This window comes from Phaenicophaeus curvirostris, chromosome 14, assembly GCF_032191515.1.
Source record: "Phaenicophaeus curvirostris isolate KB17595 chromosome 14, BPBGC_Pcur_1.0, whole genome shotgun sequence".
Classification (NCBI taxonomy): domain Eukaryota; kingdom Metazoa; phylum Chordata; class Aves; order Cuculiformes; family Cuculidae; genus Phaenicophaeus; species Phaenicophaeus curvirostris.
The window spans coordinates 12814170-12831031 of record NC_091405.1 but is presented as its reverse complement, the minus strand read 5'-3'; the positions used below and the strand labels follow the sequence as shown (position 1 = coordinate 12831031).

Genomic DNA, 16862 nt, shown 5'->3' with positions numbered 1-16862 from the left:
TCCAGAGCTTAGGATGCCACTCTGGACACAAGGCCACTCAGCTGCTCACAGGGAGCACATCTAAGTCACCAGGATCAGGCCCTTTCTGAAGTCCCCAGCTATTCCCAGCTCTGCAGAGAGAAGATCTTGGGAGCAGGGTTGCACTCCGGGTGTTACCCTCGGAGCACCTGGAGATAGGGTACAGGAGTCCCTACTAACTCAAGAAGCCTCCGACGAGCACACTGGTCAAAGGCAGCATCCTCCAGGGCACTGCAGGCCTGAGCTTTCTGCTGCTCCAGGGCGTGTTCCTCTAGCAGCATCTGCTCCATCTGCATCTGCAGCCAGGTGTCCAACTAATGGAAGGAAAGATAGTGGCTAGTTAGCAAAGGTCCTTCCCAAGATACAGGCTGGTCTCTCAAAAAAGATCCCAACCTGCTCTTATTGAGAGTGGTGATGGGGTCCTCCTGTCTCACTGCTCAGGGTCTGTGACACCTGCTGCTCTCTTAGTCAGGACTTTATCCCAAGGGAAAAGAACTCCAGCATCTTTGTCTACCTAGTAACTCTTAAAAGCTGATCTAGCCACACAGACAGACAAATCAGGAACCTTTCAGAGCTACAAATTATTGCCTGTCCCCAGCCAGTGCCAAAGCAGCTTGAACAGAAGGTCTCTTGAAAAGGGTGGCTGGTGCCTCTTGGAGATGAACATTGACAGAACAATCCCAGGGCACAACCAGGCTGCTGCTCTTAAGCTCTGTAGAACTGGCAGGGCTTGGGTTGTGAGCAACAAATCCCAGTGATGACCTGCATCTCCACCACAAAGTACTATAAATTCAATCACTTCAGCACGGCCTTCAGGATCTCTCCCTGGGGTTATCAGGAAACTGGTGTGGCTATGGGAGGACAACTACCAGAGCTGGGCAACCCCTGGGGCTGAACTGATGCATGATCACAGCCAGGCACGGGCAGGGAGGTCCCAAGTATCAGTGGGGCACCAGGAAGCCTGCTGGAGGGTGCAACGGGACCAAGTGACACAAGGGGAGGGTGCCACGTGCCAGATGGAGCAACAGCCATTCTCACCACCATGACTGAGCTGTCTGTGAGTGCCTCCACAGCCATTGCCTCCTCCGGAACATCTGCTTTGTCTCTCTGTCTGTCTTTTTCCATCTTCTCTTTTGCATCCTTGAAGACCTTCTCATATTTTTTGTTTCCTGAAGGAAGAAAACATCCACAAATAGAAGCATGGGCACAGTGTCATTCCCATTTCACTCTTACAAGGTTAGCCTCTCCCAGAAACACACTCCTCAACAAAGTGGATGCTGCTGCTCCTCTCTGAATCCTGATGTTCATTACCACTCATTCTTCCTTCTCATATAGAACCATCTCATCCCCTGAGATACGATGCAAATTCAACCCTGCCGAAACCCCTGTCAGCCTCTATTACAGCTTTCCCAAGCATTTCTGTCTAACCACCATCTTTCCAGGACTCCAACAGATAAGCTGGCAAGTTCTGCAGAATGGTTGCTGGGGCAAAGCCCACGCAGGCTCATATGCTACAGACTCAAGAAGAAAACAGAAGGTTGAGTGTTAGTCTGGCAGCACTGAAATCTCCAGGCTTGGTGGAGGATAGATGTGAGCTGCCCTGGAGATGCAAGACGTGGAGGGCAAGAGCAGGAAGAGCAGGAGTGGGGAGAGAAACAGAGAACCTTCCTAGGGAGCAGACAGGCAGTGGTTACCTTTGATATTCCTGGGAAGGTCCAAAGAGACCCTGGGAAAGCTCCCCTCTCCTTTCACGGAGATCTCTTCTGGCTCCAAGTGACCTACTTGGATCTGGAAAATCCTATGGAAGACTTCAGGCACTCCAGGCAGGTAGTAGACTTTCAGCACTTGCTCCTTGCCAGGTCCAACATAACCCTACAGGGCGTTGGAGAAGAAGGAGGGAATGCACCAAAGAGGGTTTGGCAGAGGGATTAAGTCTCACCCAGTTAGTGCTGGGGGAAGGAGGAGGGTTTGTTACAGGCAGGGACAAGCAATAAGTCCTGTTTGATCACATAACATGGGTAAGATGACCCTCAGGAGAGACAGCACGATCTGGCTCCAGTGCCAGCACAACCAGAGTTACACAGCTGGGGTCGATTTTTTTAAATAATTTTTTGGGGTTTTTTTTATTTTATTTTCTTCCTTTTTTTTCCCCCCTAAAAGCACTCCCAGGCAGCCTGACACAGGCCCAGGGTTAATCCCTTGTGCTACCTCTGTACTCACCATGCTGGGCAGGACCAGGGGCACGCCGGGCTGCGGGCAGTCCGCGGTGCCCGTGCTGGGGCCCAACACCGCGTACGTGAATCCCACCTTCCCACTGTTCCACAGGGTGACCTCTGCTTCGGCAACTTCGTTAAACGGCTGAATAGAGCACAGAGGAGTGGGAATTACAGACACAGGTCTGATACTGGGAATCTCCTTCAGCTTTGATTGGGGTGAGAACAGATGAGCGCAACACAGGGGAGAAACACAGGCTGAGGGGATAGGGGCACAGGGCACCTCTTCGCCCTGCATAGGGAGAGATATTTGTGCAGCAAGCAGTGGGGTAATACCAACCCCAAAAAGATCAGGAATAAAGAATCCCAGGAGGATACAAATCCTGTGCACTTTAAGGTGTCATCTAACAGCTTGCTGAAACAAAGGAGGCAGCATCAAGGCCCAAGCAGAAGAAAAGGCACTTTCAAGTATTTGCAGAGCTTGCAGTGAGAGCAAAAGGAGAGAGAGTGGAATGCACATAGGGCCAGCAGCCAGAAGCACCTGTAGGGTTTTTAACTAAAACGAAGTAAAGTATGGATTAGTCTGGGATGTTCTCTCCAGCCACAGCAAATGGGAAGACCAATTTAACTTTCTCCCTGTATTATTTTGTTGATTAATCAAAATAATTGAAAAAGAGCATCTCCTTAGACTTTAGGAGCAGATCAGTGGATGGATATCTTGGGGACACGCTCCTCTGGAGATGACCACCGGGATCCTGCCTATCCCAGGTGGCAGGGTTAGCTGGTAGAGGAGGAATTCCCAACTTTGAGGTGGGTGGAGATGGCGATTAAAAAAACAGCCTAGATGCAGGATGTACCACTCAAAGGTTGTGTTTCCGTGGCATACAGCCAACAAAGAGGCTGGAGAGAGGAGAGAGCCCTAGATCTAGGTGGGCAGCAACCCACTGGTGATCATTTCAAGGACCACTGCCAAGACACGTGCACAGTACCTGCAGCCCATAGTCGATCTCCGTGATGTCTAGGAGGTAGTTTATAAGTGAAGCCTCCCCACTTAGTGCAACCTCGTAGGTTGGACCTCCCTCCACCCTGCACAGTGCCACGACACGGGCAATGATGTTTGCGTGGCCAAAGAAGGTGAACATGACCTGCTGGCTCTTCCCTGGCTGCAGCACACCATACAGCGGCAGAATGTTGAAAACCTGGAGGTAAGAGAGGAGAGATTGAGATGTTAAGCATCAAAACCAATGTAGATGAATAATGCCCTCAATAGTTGGTGCCCAGGTAACATCCTTGGTTTGTCCTATGACATGTCCCATACATCCCCTCTCATGACCAGGTGCTTCATCAGCACTGTGGGACACTTGTGAGGGGGGCAAAGCTGCTCTGGGAGAGGCACCAGGGGCCACTGGTGGGAGCAGGGGCTACATAACTGCTGGCCACACTGGAAACTAAGCACAACAGTTTTCCACTTACATCCTCCACTCCCAAGGTGAGGGTCTTTGCCTCCGTGAACTGCATCCCCTTCTTGATCCTCACCAGGTTCCGAGTCTCCACAGCACCTTTCAGCTCCACAGCAGTGGATAGTAGTGCCTGGAAAACAAGGATCATGTCCTGCAGGAAGCAGCTGGCTGGTCTGGGTAAGACCACTTAGCTGCAGGCTCTATCACCTCATCAAGGCAGGAGGAGCTGAGATGGGACCAGGGTGCAAATCAAGCAGGAGTATATTCACGACATCAGCTAAGCGTGGGTCCAAGCCCAACCACAGATGAGACAGGGGCTCCATCTGCACTTCCTATAAGCAAGCTTGCACCATCTATTTCGGTGCACCCAGCACTCACTCCTGGCAGAGACCTCAAGGGCATTTTGCACTCTTCTGCCAGCCTAGCGTCACTCACTCCTGCCCAAGGAACACGCTAGGAACCTGATGCCTGGACAAGTTAGGTTCTTCATGACAAAAATTGGAACACAGCTGCAAGGGAAACGTATTAAAACCAGGAAAATAAGGACTTAAAACGCGCTTGGCACAAGTACCCTATTTCAGATGGTGCTTAGGTTTCATCTCGTGCACTCATCAGTGCAAAAGCACTGAGGATCTCTGCCAGGGCATTACGAAGGCAGCTGTTTCTCTGTCTTGCAACAGCTGAGAGCACGTTTAACCTCAGAGATGTCATCTTTCAAAAGGAAACTCATCCCTACACTACAAACTCCTATTTATAAAGAAGGGCTTTGTGACGCTCTTGAAGTTGAAGAATACTGGCTTCTTCAATAAAGTGAGGAAGTGCTTTGTGCTGTGCCTTTGACTCTTGAAGAACCTGCAGGAACATTAATGGGACACCTTCACACCTAATCAGAGGCTACCATCTCCCCAGGAGAAAAGATAAAGCACTAGGGAGGTGAGAGTGTTCATCCTCACATCTTCAAACTCAGCAAAGCTTTGCCAAGCACATATTCCTGGAGATGCTAACCACACCTTTTCTAGGCCTACAGTCTCCCACCTGCCCAGGGAGGTTATACAGGTATCTCCTTGACACAGTGACACAAGATGAAGATGAAATTGCAACCCAGATGTATGCTTTGAAGCAATTTTGGATCCTGCTTAGCCACAACCACTTGTATTTCCCTGGTTTATTTGTGCATACATGACAACAAAACAGGAAATAAAGATGATTTCGTGCTTCTATAAAAAACATTCAGCCACACTATTCTTTACATCTACAGGGTGTCAATTTTCCTCATTCAGAAAATATGTGCAGAGTTGTAACATTAAAACAGCTGATATTTGGATGTGAGCAGGTGCAACCCTTTTTCTTGAACTCAGTGCCACTGCTGGTACCTTCAGAACCTCTCATGCTCTCTTACACCCTTTTTTATTGCCCCAGAAGCAGCCTCTGTCCCTCAGAACAAAGTGCCAGCTCCCACAAGCACCAAGGTCAAGCTCCAAGGCAGCAAGATTTGCTAGAAAGGTCAGCAGATCAATAGGCAACTTTGTTGGCAAAGCCTTGTTTTAGGAGTCCCGTTCTCTTGCCATCACTGCAGTACTGGGTCTCCAGGGAAAGCAGAAGAGTAGAAATGGGTGGTTCTAGCCAGGGTTGAGAAGGTGATACATGGCGATCAATACTTGGTACAGCTCGATACAGAAAGGACACTGGAAGCCTTCACATCACAACGCAGATAAAAACGTCATTTGACGTTGTAAAAAAGAAACCAAAGAAATCCCAAACCCAACCTAAGCTATCCTACTTCTCCCCTGTAGAAGCCCCGTGTCCAGCTGCTAGCCTTACAGCCAAGCCTGCTCTCAGGGCACAGGGCAGCAAAGAGGGAGGTTGGTACGAGCCTGGCTTTTCAGTGGCAAGCTGCTGGTAGGCGTAGAAGAAAATCTACCTTTGCTTTCAGGGACCCATCTGTATCTGATGGCTCCTCCGCACCCCCATTCCTGGAGCTGCTCTCTGCACATGCTGAGTTCTCTGACCGGGCTTTCTTCTCCTTTGGTGGTTGGGGTTTGCTGAAAAGTTTAGGCACTAGAGGGCTGAACCTGGAAGAAAACACAATTTTGATTATGGACCTGCAGTGAGAGAAAGAGAAGCCTGCACAAGCAGCTCCTCAGCAGGGTGCAGCCCCTGGGTGGGCACTGATGGTGTGAGCTTAGTAGGGGGTCTGACCCAGTAGCTCCAAAACCAGGATGGAGAAGATCAATGCTTGGGGCTGCTACCCAGGGAATGATGCTGCTATAGCAGCGATGCTAGCAACTGGTTGCAAGGAGAAATAGAAGAGCTCAGAGGTGAGCACCTTTGTGGAGAGTTAAGAAGCACAGCAGTAAAGGAAAAAGAGACACAAACTATGCAAAAAGGTAAGATGGAGATGTAAGGGACAGATCTAGACAGCAATGAGCCAGTACAGACCCACCCATGCCCTCCTGAAAGCACCCACCTCTATGGACCGTGCCTTCCCCACCCAGAGGGCCAGAGACAGAAATTTTGCAGCTGTGCTAGATATTTATCCTGAATATTTCTCCTGACAATTACCCACAGCTGTAGGTCAGTACAAGCAAGCGGTGATGTTGGTGCTTTCTCTAAGAGCAATCAGGCAGGAGCCACAATGAAACCCACAGCCCAGCATGGGACACCCTCACACACCCAAGGCCACCAGCAGCACAGACACATTTAGCAACTCCAGTCAGTGACTCGCAATTAGAGTTTCTGGGAAACTTGCAGCTGAACACCATCTTTCCCTGGAGACAAGGGAGGTGTTTGCAGTGTAGGGGTACCCACAAGAGCTCCTCAAAGCCCTCCAGCACCAGTCACACAAAGGTCTGGCTGTCACCACGGTGGCCGTCCAAAAGCTGTGAGCTGCAATCCATCGTAGCAAGTAAGTGAAACCATCGTTCTTAGAGCCGCTTGTGATAAATACTGTGGATTAATAACAACTCCTGAGGAGAGGTAAGCCCCCGAGATGGAAAATCCATAATCATTTAATAAATTAACTTTACTTTTATAGAATGGTTTGAGGCAACTTCACAGGATGGCAGTGCCTAGACAGCAACAATATTTTTCACTCTAAAGCAGAAGCCCTCTGGGACTTACTGCTGGGAGATGTGATTAGCAAGCCCTGCTGCCAAGAATCACAAAGCACAGCGAGGGACTTTTTCCAGTGGGAGAAAGTCAAAACAAATAACAAGTGAAACATGAAAAGGAAAAGAGTGAGGAACCCAAGGTGTCAATAGAAAGCAGCCCCCTGCACAAGAAATCCTGCTGGAACTGAAGGAAAGGGGGTTGTCTTAGAAAAGGAGATGGAAGCAGAAGATAACAAGATGCTCAAGCTGAAGGGGCTGAAAGCAAGTGTTACCCACCTTGGTTTTGTTTCATTCAACCTCATCTCTCAGATGAGACAAAAAGCATTCAAGATTGAACAGTGGGGATTTAATGGGAGCACAGGTGGATTGGCACCAGGACAGAGAGAGTCCTTCCTGCTAGAGCCAGGACAACCTTGTGTCACCCACCATCCCCAATCTCCGAGACTTTAGGAAAAAATATCTCAGTCTGTCTCCTGGTTTCTGAGCCTGCTAGGGACACAGCTTCCCACTGCTTCCCACACCCGCCTCCCGAAATAGAGGAGCTGGAATTCACACTGCTTCTGCAAACCACACGTGAAGATTCACATGGCATGATGTGACCCTGCCAGCTCAGGCTGTGAGAGCCACCATCAGGATCATCACCCCAAAAGCAACAGCACTGCCCAAACTCCCCAGAGCCCCTACCGGCATCAAGGGACTCATGCTGAAGCAACTGCCCTTTCACATTAAATTTAAGAGTTTTAACAGTGCTGAGACTGCCTCCCTAAGAGCATGGTCCTGGATCCATTGGACAGAGAGGCAGAAGGTTCTCAGCCATAGGAAGAGAAATATTCTTGATTTATCTTCTCCTTAGGGTATAGGCTGCAGGAGACCAAAGCTGGATCTCAACAAGTCTGTGAAAGGGAAGAACAGGACACAGCCTGTAATCATAGGGACCCGGCTGGGTGGGCTTGGCAGGCCAGCTTCACCCTCCAGGGAGCCAAAGACCAGCTCAAGCCTGAGCTGAGGCATCCTTAGGGACGAGGACCAGCAAGTACCTGGGCTCTGACGAGGCACCCCTGTGCTCTGGGTGCCTTCTTGCAAAGTTTGCAACCCTTGGCAAGCAACCTCTAGGGCACAGTGGTTTGAAGGTGCACTGCAAGAAAACCAAACCACGAGGACAAGCTCCCAGCACAGCTGCCAGCCTCTCTGCCTGCCACCTAGCTTCGAATCCCATGTTCAGTTCTGGGCCCCTCACCACAAGAAGGATGTTGAGGCTCTGGAACGAGTCCAGAGAAGAGCAACGAAGCTGGTGAGGGGGCTGGAGAACAGGCCTGATGAGGAACGGCTGAGAGAGCTGGGGGTGTTTAGCCTGGAGAAGAGGAGGCTGAGGGGAGACCTCATTGCTCTCTACAACTACCTGAAAGGAGGTTGTGGAGAGGAGGGTGCTGGCCTCTTCTCCCAAGTGACAGGGGACAGGACAAGAGGGAATGGCCTCAAGCTCCACCAGGGGAGGTTTAGGCTGGACATTAGGAAAAAATTCTTCACAGAAAGGGTCATTGGGCACTGGAACAGGCTGCCCAGGGAGGTGGTTGATTCACCTTCCCTGGAGGTGTTTAAGGGACGGGTGGACAAGGTGCTAAGGGGCGTGGGTTAGTGTTTGATAGGAATGGTTGGACTCGATGATCCGGTGGGTCTCTTCCAACCTGGTTATTCTATGATTCTATGTCCCCATACAGTGCCAGAAGCAGTGCAAGGAAGAGGAGGGAGATGAAATGATGGAGCATGTCCCCAATATCCTCACCTAGAAGGTGATATCCCTGCTCATCTCGACCACTTCTGCTGAAGCCCAGAAGGTGTCTCCACTGGCCCGCTCCGACACAGCCTGCCTAGCACATCCCAGGCAGGCAGCGATTCCACAGCCCAGCGAGCCCCCCCAGCAGGACTGCAGAGGGTCACTGCGGGGAAAGCAGCCACGATAACAAGTGCAGAACAAACAAATCAAAAGAAAACTTTCTAGGGTCACATCCCAAAATAAATCAGACTCTGAAGCTCCACTCCATTAAGTACGCCAGCATCACCATCCATCCTGTCTAGAACGAGCAGGGCTTTTCACACCAGCAGACATCACAGGTTGAAGGCTGTGCGTGGCTTCTGCCCTGTGTAAAAGGCTGGTTTAACATCACTGCTGAACTCACACAGTACAACGTAAATGCCCCCTGCTTTACCAAGGGCAAGGCAGATACGCTCCCAGGAACAGGCTTACAGCCTGACGGCCCCACCGAGCTCCTGGGGACAGCGTGAAGGATAAGCAGACAGAATTGGTCTGGTCCAAGTGACACCAGGGACGGCTGAGGACAAGTGTGGGGTGATAAAGGCAAGTGGGTGAGGAAAAGAGGACAGATACCACCAAAAAGGAAGCAAGTTCACAGTTGGAAAGGTTTCCTGTGGAGGAGGAAGATGACTGGACTCTTCTCCCAAGTGACAGGGGACAGGACGAGAGGGAATGGCCTCAAGCTCCGCCAGGGGAGGGTCAGGCTGAACATTAGGAAAAAATTCTTCACAGAAAGGGTCATTGGGCACTGGCAGAGGCTGCCCAGGGAGGGGGTTGAGTCACCTTCCCTGGAGGGGTTTAAGGGACGGGTGGACGAGGCGCTGAGGGACATGGTTTAGTGTTTGATAGGAATGGTTGGACTCGATGATCCGGTGGGTCTCTTCTAACCTGGTGATTCTGTGACTCTCCCAAGGGCAGGGCAGCTGAAAAGGTAGCATTGAATTAGGCCCTCTCAAAAACACATGGCACTCCGGCTGGCCCAGAAGCACCCATGGGGTGCCTGAGCTACCCCCTAGACTCCTGCCTCCTTCTGCTACATGAAGCAGACAGTGGGGAATAAACCAATCCCTATCGCACCTTCCAACAGCACTAACTCTGGGGCGGGCATCTCAGTGAACTGTCGACAGAGCCCCATTAAATCTGTGCTGTAGAGATCTAAAGGTTTTCCCCCTTTGCCTCTGGCTGTCTCCCTCTCCGAGTCAGAGGATGGAGACTTATTATGCTATGTCTACCACCCAAAGTCCTCCCCATCTGGGCTGTTTGAACACAAGGGTCCATTCTCTGGTAACCCAGCTGCTACACATTCTCCGAGTTGGCAAAAACAACCCACCCACTTCTGCGAGTAGCACAGCGTCTATCAGAATTCAAGCATCTGGACCGTGCCATTAGTCATATGATTTAGTTTTAGACAGTCCTGCGAGGAGCTGGGAGTTGGACCTGATGATCCTTATAGGTCCCTTCCAACTGGAGGTATTCTATGAATCAATGCTCCTGTGCAGCTCCAAGGGCAGCAGTAACGGCAGCTCTTAAAACTATGGTTTAAGTGTTGGGACAAACGGAGGGGATGGTTTGGGTTTTTTACAGGTCATTTAAGAGTCTATTGCAACGCAAGGCACCTCCTCACCTAGGGCACGTGGAGCTGGTGGCAGCGCTCCCCTCCCAGCAGAGTTGGTATCTCAGGGAAGGCAGGCAGAGCTCTTGCATGAGGTGCCCCATAAGCATCACTAGCAAAGAAACCACTGGAGAACTAAAATACTGGCTTTGGCCACGTGGCTTTTAGAGAAACAGCAGGCATTGCTTTTGCTCCACTCTGGGACAATCTCCTGCATCCTCTGTGACGCAGAAGGGATGCAGCATTGGTACATGCTGGGTGAATCTCACCCCTTCTGAAAAAGACATGGTGTGATGTCTTGGGAAGCTGCCTCCCCTGGCTGGTACACTCCTGGTCTGCCTCAAACCAGACATTAAGCAGGAAGGGATCTGAAACTCACCCAAGTGAGAAAAGAGAGTGGCTGTACAGAAGGATGAGCATCAGCTTCACCCTTGTGAGATTCCGGCTTCACACAGAACAAAATTCTCGTTCTTTGGAAAGGTTTTTGCTGTGACTCCCTGTCTCAGCAGCAGCCGGCTCAGGGCTGAATACAGGACCAACAGAAGCACTGGCCTCTCCAACACCTCCACATTAGGAAGCACCTTGGACTAGAATCAGCATAAAAATCCCCAGTGCAGATTTATACCCAGAAACACATGACGATGTGACACATGGATTCAAATCTAGCTTGAGCCCCTAATCCTAAGAATTTCAAGATTTCTCAGCTGTCCTGTGAAGACAGGGATGCACCAGCAAAGACCTCAGCAATACTAGAGATGACACTCTTGGGCAGAGTGATGCCAGTGAGTTCAAAAGGATTTTCTCTTAAGGAAAGCTGTTTGAGGAAAAGCTGGGAGGAAGCAGGAGAAGAGTGAAAGGTGAGAAACAGCTAGCAAAATTAAGAGAAATGAGATCCGTAAAGTTATGTCACCTTACTCATCATTGCTACGTGCAGTGACAGCAGGTCAGCATACAAACAGGAGTAAATAGCCTATCCTGCCACCCTGATTCCATCTGACAGCTTCCCTCCTCACTGCTCTGCCAGAGAGATGAAGTACAAGCGACAGCAGCAGCTACCGAATCAAGGCTCTCACTCTGCCTCATCCAGGCTACAACAGCAAGCTGTTCCCACAAACCTTAACAAACATAATTTAAAAAAAAAAAAAAATCAGTATTTTGTTTATGAAACAGTAAAGCTTTGCAGAGACAGGCCTTGAGCAGCAGCCCAGAGGGAATAAAGCACAAGCCGCCCAGGCAGCACAGGCATAATGCCATTTACAGGGAGAAGGATGCAGTTTGCACTGCAAATGTACCTCGCGTTCCTACTGTGTACCTTGGGTAATGAAGATGTTCAGAAAGCAAAGACAAGCCTGCTGCTCCCCAGGTTTGCTGGCTGAACATCACTGGCAGGGCAAGAAGTCATCCCTGTCCTGCCAGTGTTTGCTGGCCAGCTACAAAACTAGAAGGCAACCCCCATCCAACCGAACAGCACAGGACAAAGCCAAGGAGAGAGTCAGCTGCCTGGCAGCACCTCGCCTGGGACCTGCAGTGGTTTTCACCCAAGCTTTCTCCTTTGTCTCTCCGGCCCTCAGTCCACTCCTTCAAGACCCTGGGACTGCTCCCCAGACCACCAAGGCAAACAAAAGCTCTTGGGGTCTGTCACCCTTGTGCAAAGGCTTAGCCTCACAAAATCCAAGTATAATGGCCAAGGTGATTCCCATGCAGCCATTCTGGGCTCCAAGCCCTGTTGGCACAGGTAGATAAATGTCTTCCAGGTGTCCACTAGCGTAATGGCTGGTGAGATGCCCTGGGGCAGCAGAAGCTGTCTCAAACTTGCAGCTTCCCATCAAAGGAGCTGGGAAAACTTAGAAGAGTTGTACTGGAAGGCACAGGAGTGGAAGGTGCACCGTGAGAGTCACCGGGCTGAAGGTGGAGAAGAGAAGCTTACAGACATGCTGCAAATGGGAAATCATCACCCTTCAACCTTCATCCTTTTGAAATGGCAATGTGCCAACCATATCCTGGGCTGCATCAAAAGCAGCACGACCAGCTGGGCAAGGGAGGCGATTCTCCCCCTCTACTCTGGTCTTGTGAGACCTCATTCAAGCCCTGTGTTCAAATCTGGAGCCCTCAGGACAGGAAGGACGTGGATCTGTTAGAGCGAGTCCAGAAGTCACAAAGACGACCTGAGGGCTGGAGCACCTCTCATATGAGGAGAGACTGAGCAAATTGGGCTTGTTTAGTCTAAAGAAGAGAAGGCTCTGGGTAGACCTTATAGTAGTCTTCCAATACTTAAAAAGCTGGGGAGGGACCCTTCTATCAGGTTGTGCAGGAGTAGGATGAGAGGGTACAGTTTTAAGCTGAAAGACAGGAGATTTGAATTAGATATTAGGAAGAAACTCTTCACAATGAGAGTGCTGAGGCACTGGCCCAGGTTTGTCAGAGAAGTCATGGATGCCCCTTTCCTGAAGGCGTTCAAGACCAGGCTGGATGGGGCTTTGAGCAACTTGATCTCGTGGGATGTCCCTGCCCATGGCAGTGGAGTTGGAACTGCATGATCCTTAAGGTCCCTTCCAAATCAAACTATTCTATGATGCATCACTATACCACATCTACCCATGGGATTTAAGCAAGAATAACAGCACCCATGGAGCTACAAAAGCTCACAACATACTGTCCCAAGGAGCTGATAACACTGCAGGGTGAGATGGGGGTATGCTCTGCTATCACTCAGCTGAGATTCCCCAGCATCAGGAACACAGCAAATGTATGTGTTTTTGATGTATAGTCTTGCTGCTAACATTGCTATCTCTCCCCTACAGTGGCTGACTGAGCACTGCTGTCAGATTTCTTCCTTCCACTGTTTTTTCACTGTCTGCATTTTCCATTTCTTCCTTGTTATAAAAACAACAAAGCAAAACCCCATCAAATATAACACAGAATTGGGATCTGGCTCTCAGGGTCCCTGTCGTGGAGCCTGCCAGGCGACACAAGGAGAGAGGACAGAGGCAAAAGATTATTAATGCTATAGGAAGACCCACTTGAAGAGAAAGGCTCCTAGTTTGTTCAAAATGAATTGGCAGAGAAAATCCTGGATGGAAAGGAAAGAGTCATTTTCTACATGTTTAACTCAACAAACCCTTTCCCCAGGGAATCTACTTGCAATTCATTATGCTGGATTTGTAGCCAAGAAGTTCCCACTCTCCAGAGATATCAGATCAGTGCAGGGAAGGGTTTTGACATGTGGGTTCTATCCCAAGGAGGGAACGTGTCTCACATGAAAGGGACAAAGGGACAGCAATGCTCAAAGTAAATGACTATGCATAGATCCTTAATATTAGATGAAAACTCTAGAGAACAGCTAAGTTTGGGGATGAGCTTTTGGCAGCCTTAGTCATAGGTCTCTAAGAAAATCCTTGTATATCCTTTGGATTTTATATCTTCCTTTTGATGGGAATCCCAAACAAAGCTGAGGAGCTGTATTCTGCCCTTGGAAAGGAGGACAAACCAGTCCTGGAGGAAGGAATCTTTAAAGTGTTCTTGAAGTATTCTTATTGCTGGGGATCCCCTCCCACACCACAGAAAACACTTTGGTGCACAGGCTTGATTCAGCCTTGAGCTACCAAAGGTCCAAGGGGTGAGGACAGACTACTCTCAGCCTGTCTTTAACCACACAGGTCTAGAAGAGGAGTAACCATGAGACTTATGGCTCAGCTGTGTCAGGAAATGGGCGCAGGTTGGCCTGAGTTGGGTACGTCCAATCACACAGCAACGGTTGGACCATGTTGCTTACATGATTGCTCTGCAAAAACCAGCAGCAGTGACTAAAGATTAAGGAGGAAAAGAATGGATTGAACAATAAAAAACCCCAAAACTAAGTACACAGTCTTGTCCAGGTAAAGAAATAACATTTTTTTTCTCTAGCCAAAATAAATGCGTGTCCAGTCGCTGCTGGGAGTCTCTGATGACAAGCTCCAGCAAGGCTAGATGCATGGATGGTTAAATTCTATTGATCTCACCTCCATGAGACCTGATGTTTGATTCCCTCAGTGTCAGACTGAGTTAGTTCGATCTGATAATTTAGAATACTGAGAGTGCTTAATGTGGACCAGAAATAATATCTGACATGCTGACCTTCTGCCAGGCTCTGAATGAGCAATGTGAGGCGTTAATAGCTTGGAGACCATCTTCATTTCCAGTCCTGCCACAGAGGATCACATGGTGCCTGCTGAGGGGCCCAGAGAGAATATGTTACTGCTTAATTAACATGCAAAGCCGAAAAAGGAGCCATTGTAACACTCACAGAGCTAACGAGCCAGCAAAGGAGCTACACCAAACCCTTCGGAGCAGAGACTGCTGAACCGCCAGGTGCTTGGGACCCTCAGCTGCTACTGAGGCAGCAGAGCTGGGTGACTCAGCATGAGCACCTGCAGGCTCAGGTCCAGAAAAGCTGATTTAAGTGAAACAGGGTCATTAAAACCTGAAAACCGATTCAGCATTCCGATTTCCAAAAACTTAAAGTGGTTCTGAAAAAATAAGAGTGAACAGGCAACTGGCCAACGCATGGCCCCAGAGGAATTGAATTCCACGCAGGCTTCACTATAATGTGCTTATTTCTCTGTTATTACAAAATATATATGTTGTTCCATCATTGAAACTAAATTTTCCCTTTAACTTATAGTTAAACCCTAATCTACCAGGAGATGACACAGGCCTCCAAAAAGAGCTTACAGCCCTGCTCCCCACTCCTTGCTCACCTTCCTCTGCTTTTGCAGACTTTCTTCTGCATTTTAGAGTCTGTTCTGAAGGCAATGTCCATCAAAAATGGCCCACACTAAAGACTTTTTACTCAGTACGACCCAGCTGATCGGCTACCCCAGTGACTAAGTCTTCTCCCCCAACTCATAGGTAATTTCCAGTTCCGCATAGGTCACCTCCTGAGCCAGGTCCCAGTTCTCTAAACAAAACCGTTTATTGACAATCTCTATTATATGTAACAGTGGCACTTCAAGGCAGGATGGTTAACTTTGCTCAGATTCCTAGGGCATTATGGAAAAATCATTTGCTCTGTAATTAAAACTGCCCAGACCAGACTTTTGTACCATGCAGAGAGGCCACAGAGGGAGTCACTACTAAAAATGTGTTCATAGATGTGCTCCAGCGTTACTGCAAGATTGCATTTGGGCTTGGAAACCACAGACCAGTGCTGGGTGGCCCTGTTCCCCAGGGACATTCAGACAAGTCCCCCTATCAACATCTACAGTTCTATTCGAAGCCGCAGCAGAACCTGCTGTTCTGCTGTAGAACGCTAATATCTATTTCATGAATGTGGCATGCAGTTTCACAGATGAAAACTCACTTCACCAAGCTTGCCTAAGGTCACAAAGGTCTGAGAAAGCAGCTTTCCACACTGGCTTTCCTTCCCAGAGGAACCAGTACTGAGGCTACAGCAAAACAATAGCAAGAGAGTGGGACAGCAGCACATCATTCTGGTGGCAGCGCCTGTGTAGGCTCTTAGTCTGAGGTGAACACGAACAGGGTTGGCAGGCAAGGAAAAGAAGTCACATTATATATAATCTGCTTGTCCAAGCGCCTAAGTATAGCTTCACTGCTCCAGAGGTAAAGCAGGATTCTAGGTTATGGGCTGCACAAAAAGGGGTTGGTACTACCTTACAGCTGAGCTTGGCTTCCCAGCATCAAATTGGTGGAGATTACCCATCCCCTGAGCATCTACCCTGATTACAGCCAGTAGGTGTTCTTTCCACAAGGGAAAGTTGAAAACCATTTGTCAGATCCCAGGCAAACAGCCTTGACCTTTGCAAAGTACAAATGGGACATCAGGAAGAAAAGCTTCAAGGAGAAGGAAAAGGTGCACATACCTTATCTGGCTTGCCTGGCTGTCTTTCAGGAGGAACCAGTGGTACCGCACAAGCAGCGGACTGCAGTTAGTCATCTCGACATAACGCACATCTTCAGTGTCATTCAAGATGCAGCCGAAGTCCAGGGCCGTGGTCTGGATATGGAGATTCGGAAAGTAGACCTCTCCCCGAACGCTGACCTGCTCCTCATGAGGGTGCTCAAGAAACCGTATCTTCAGAGTCTTGTCTACTACTCGTATATTCAAATCCTCTTCATAAGCAGCGTTAAATCTGATGTAGAGAAGAAGTTCCTCCCCCATCTCCAGCTTCACAGGCTGCAAGGAGATGAAGAGTATTAACCACCAGTGTGATCGAGTCTCAAGGTCTGATGGCATAAAATGTGCATATGTTCAAAGTCAGACCCCCGCGTCAGCCTCTCGGTTCATCCTTCATTTTCTTCTCAGTGTGTGCCTGACTGCAAGCATCACAACATTCTTGTCTGAGACTATCTCTGGCTTGCATCTCTGTGCTCTGCATCAACACGAGAGGGAAGTAAATCTTGCTCCACCGAATTCTGCACTCACAAAAGCTGTATGCTAAATACATTATCAAATAAGCACTCCAGCAAGACGGGGCCCTTTGCCCTAACTCTAGAGGAACTCCTTTATCCTTACACTCAACCCAAGAGCAACAACATCGCACCCTTGCCCTCGCAGGGGCCAGTCACCATCATGGGACAGAAGTGGTGGCCGTGCCTAAAGCAACACGTGTTTAGTAGAGTACACAAACACTTTCCAGT

At 49.2% G+C, this 16862-nt stretch overlaps 1 protein-coding gene across 1 annotated transcript in view; it reads right to left on the bottom strand.

Moving 5' to 3' along the window:
- The window catches only part of HYDIN (HYDIN axonemal central pair apparatus protein), a 123993-nt gene that overhangs the window by 38592 nt on the left and 68539 nt on the right, over positions 1–16862 (bottom strand). Inside the window, exons 22-29 of the mRNA XM_069868809.1 lie at positions 16085–16398; positions 5613–5763; positions 3705–3821; positions 3221–3430; positions 2239–2376; positions 1713–1890; positions 1057–1187; positions 199–332 (exon numbers count right to left, since the gene is read on the bottom strand). Of these exons, the coding sequence (XP_069724910.1) occupies positions 199–332; positions 1057–1187; positions 1713–1890; positions 2239–2376; positions 3221–3430; positions 3705–3821; positions 5613–5763; positions 16085–16398 (1373 nt within the window). The remainder of the gene's footprint in view (positions 1–198; positions 333–1056; positions 1188–1712; positions 1891–2238; positions 2377–3220; positions 3431–3704; positions 3822–5612; positions 5764–16084; positions 16399–16862) is intronic.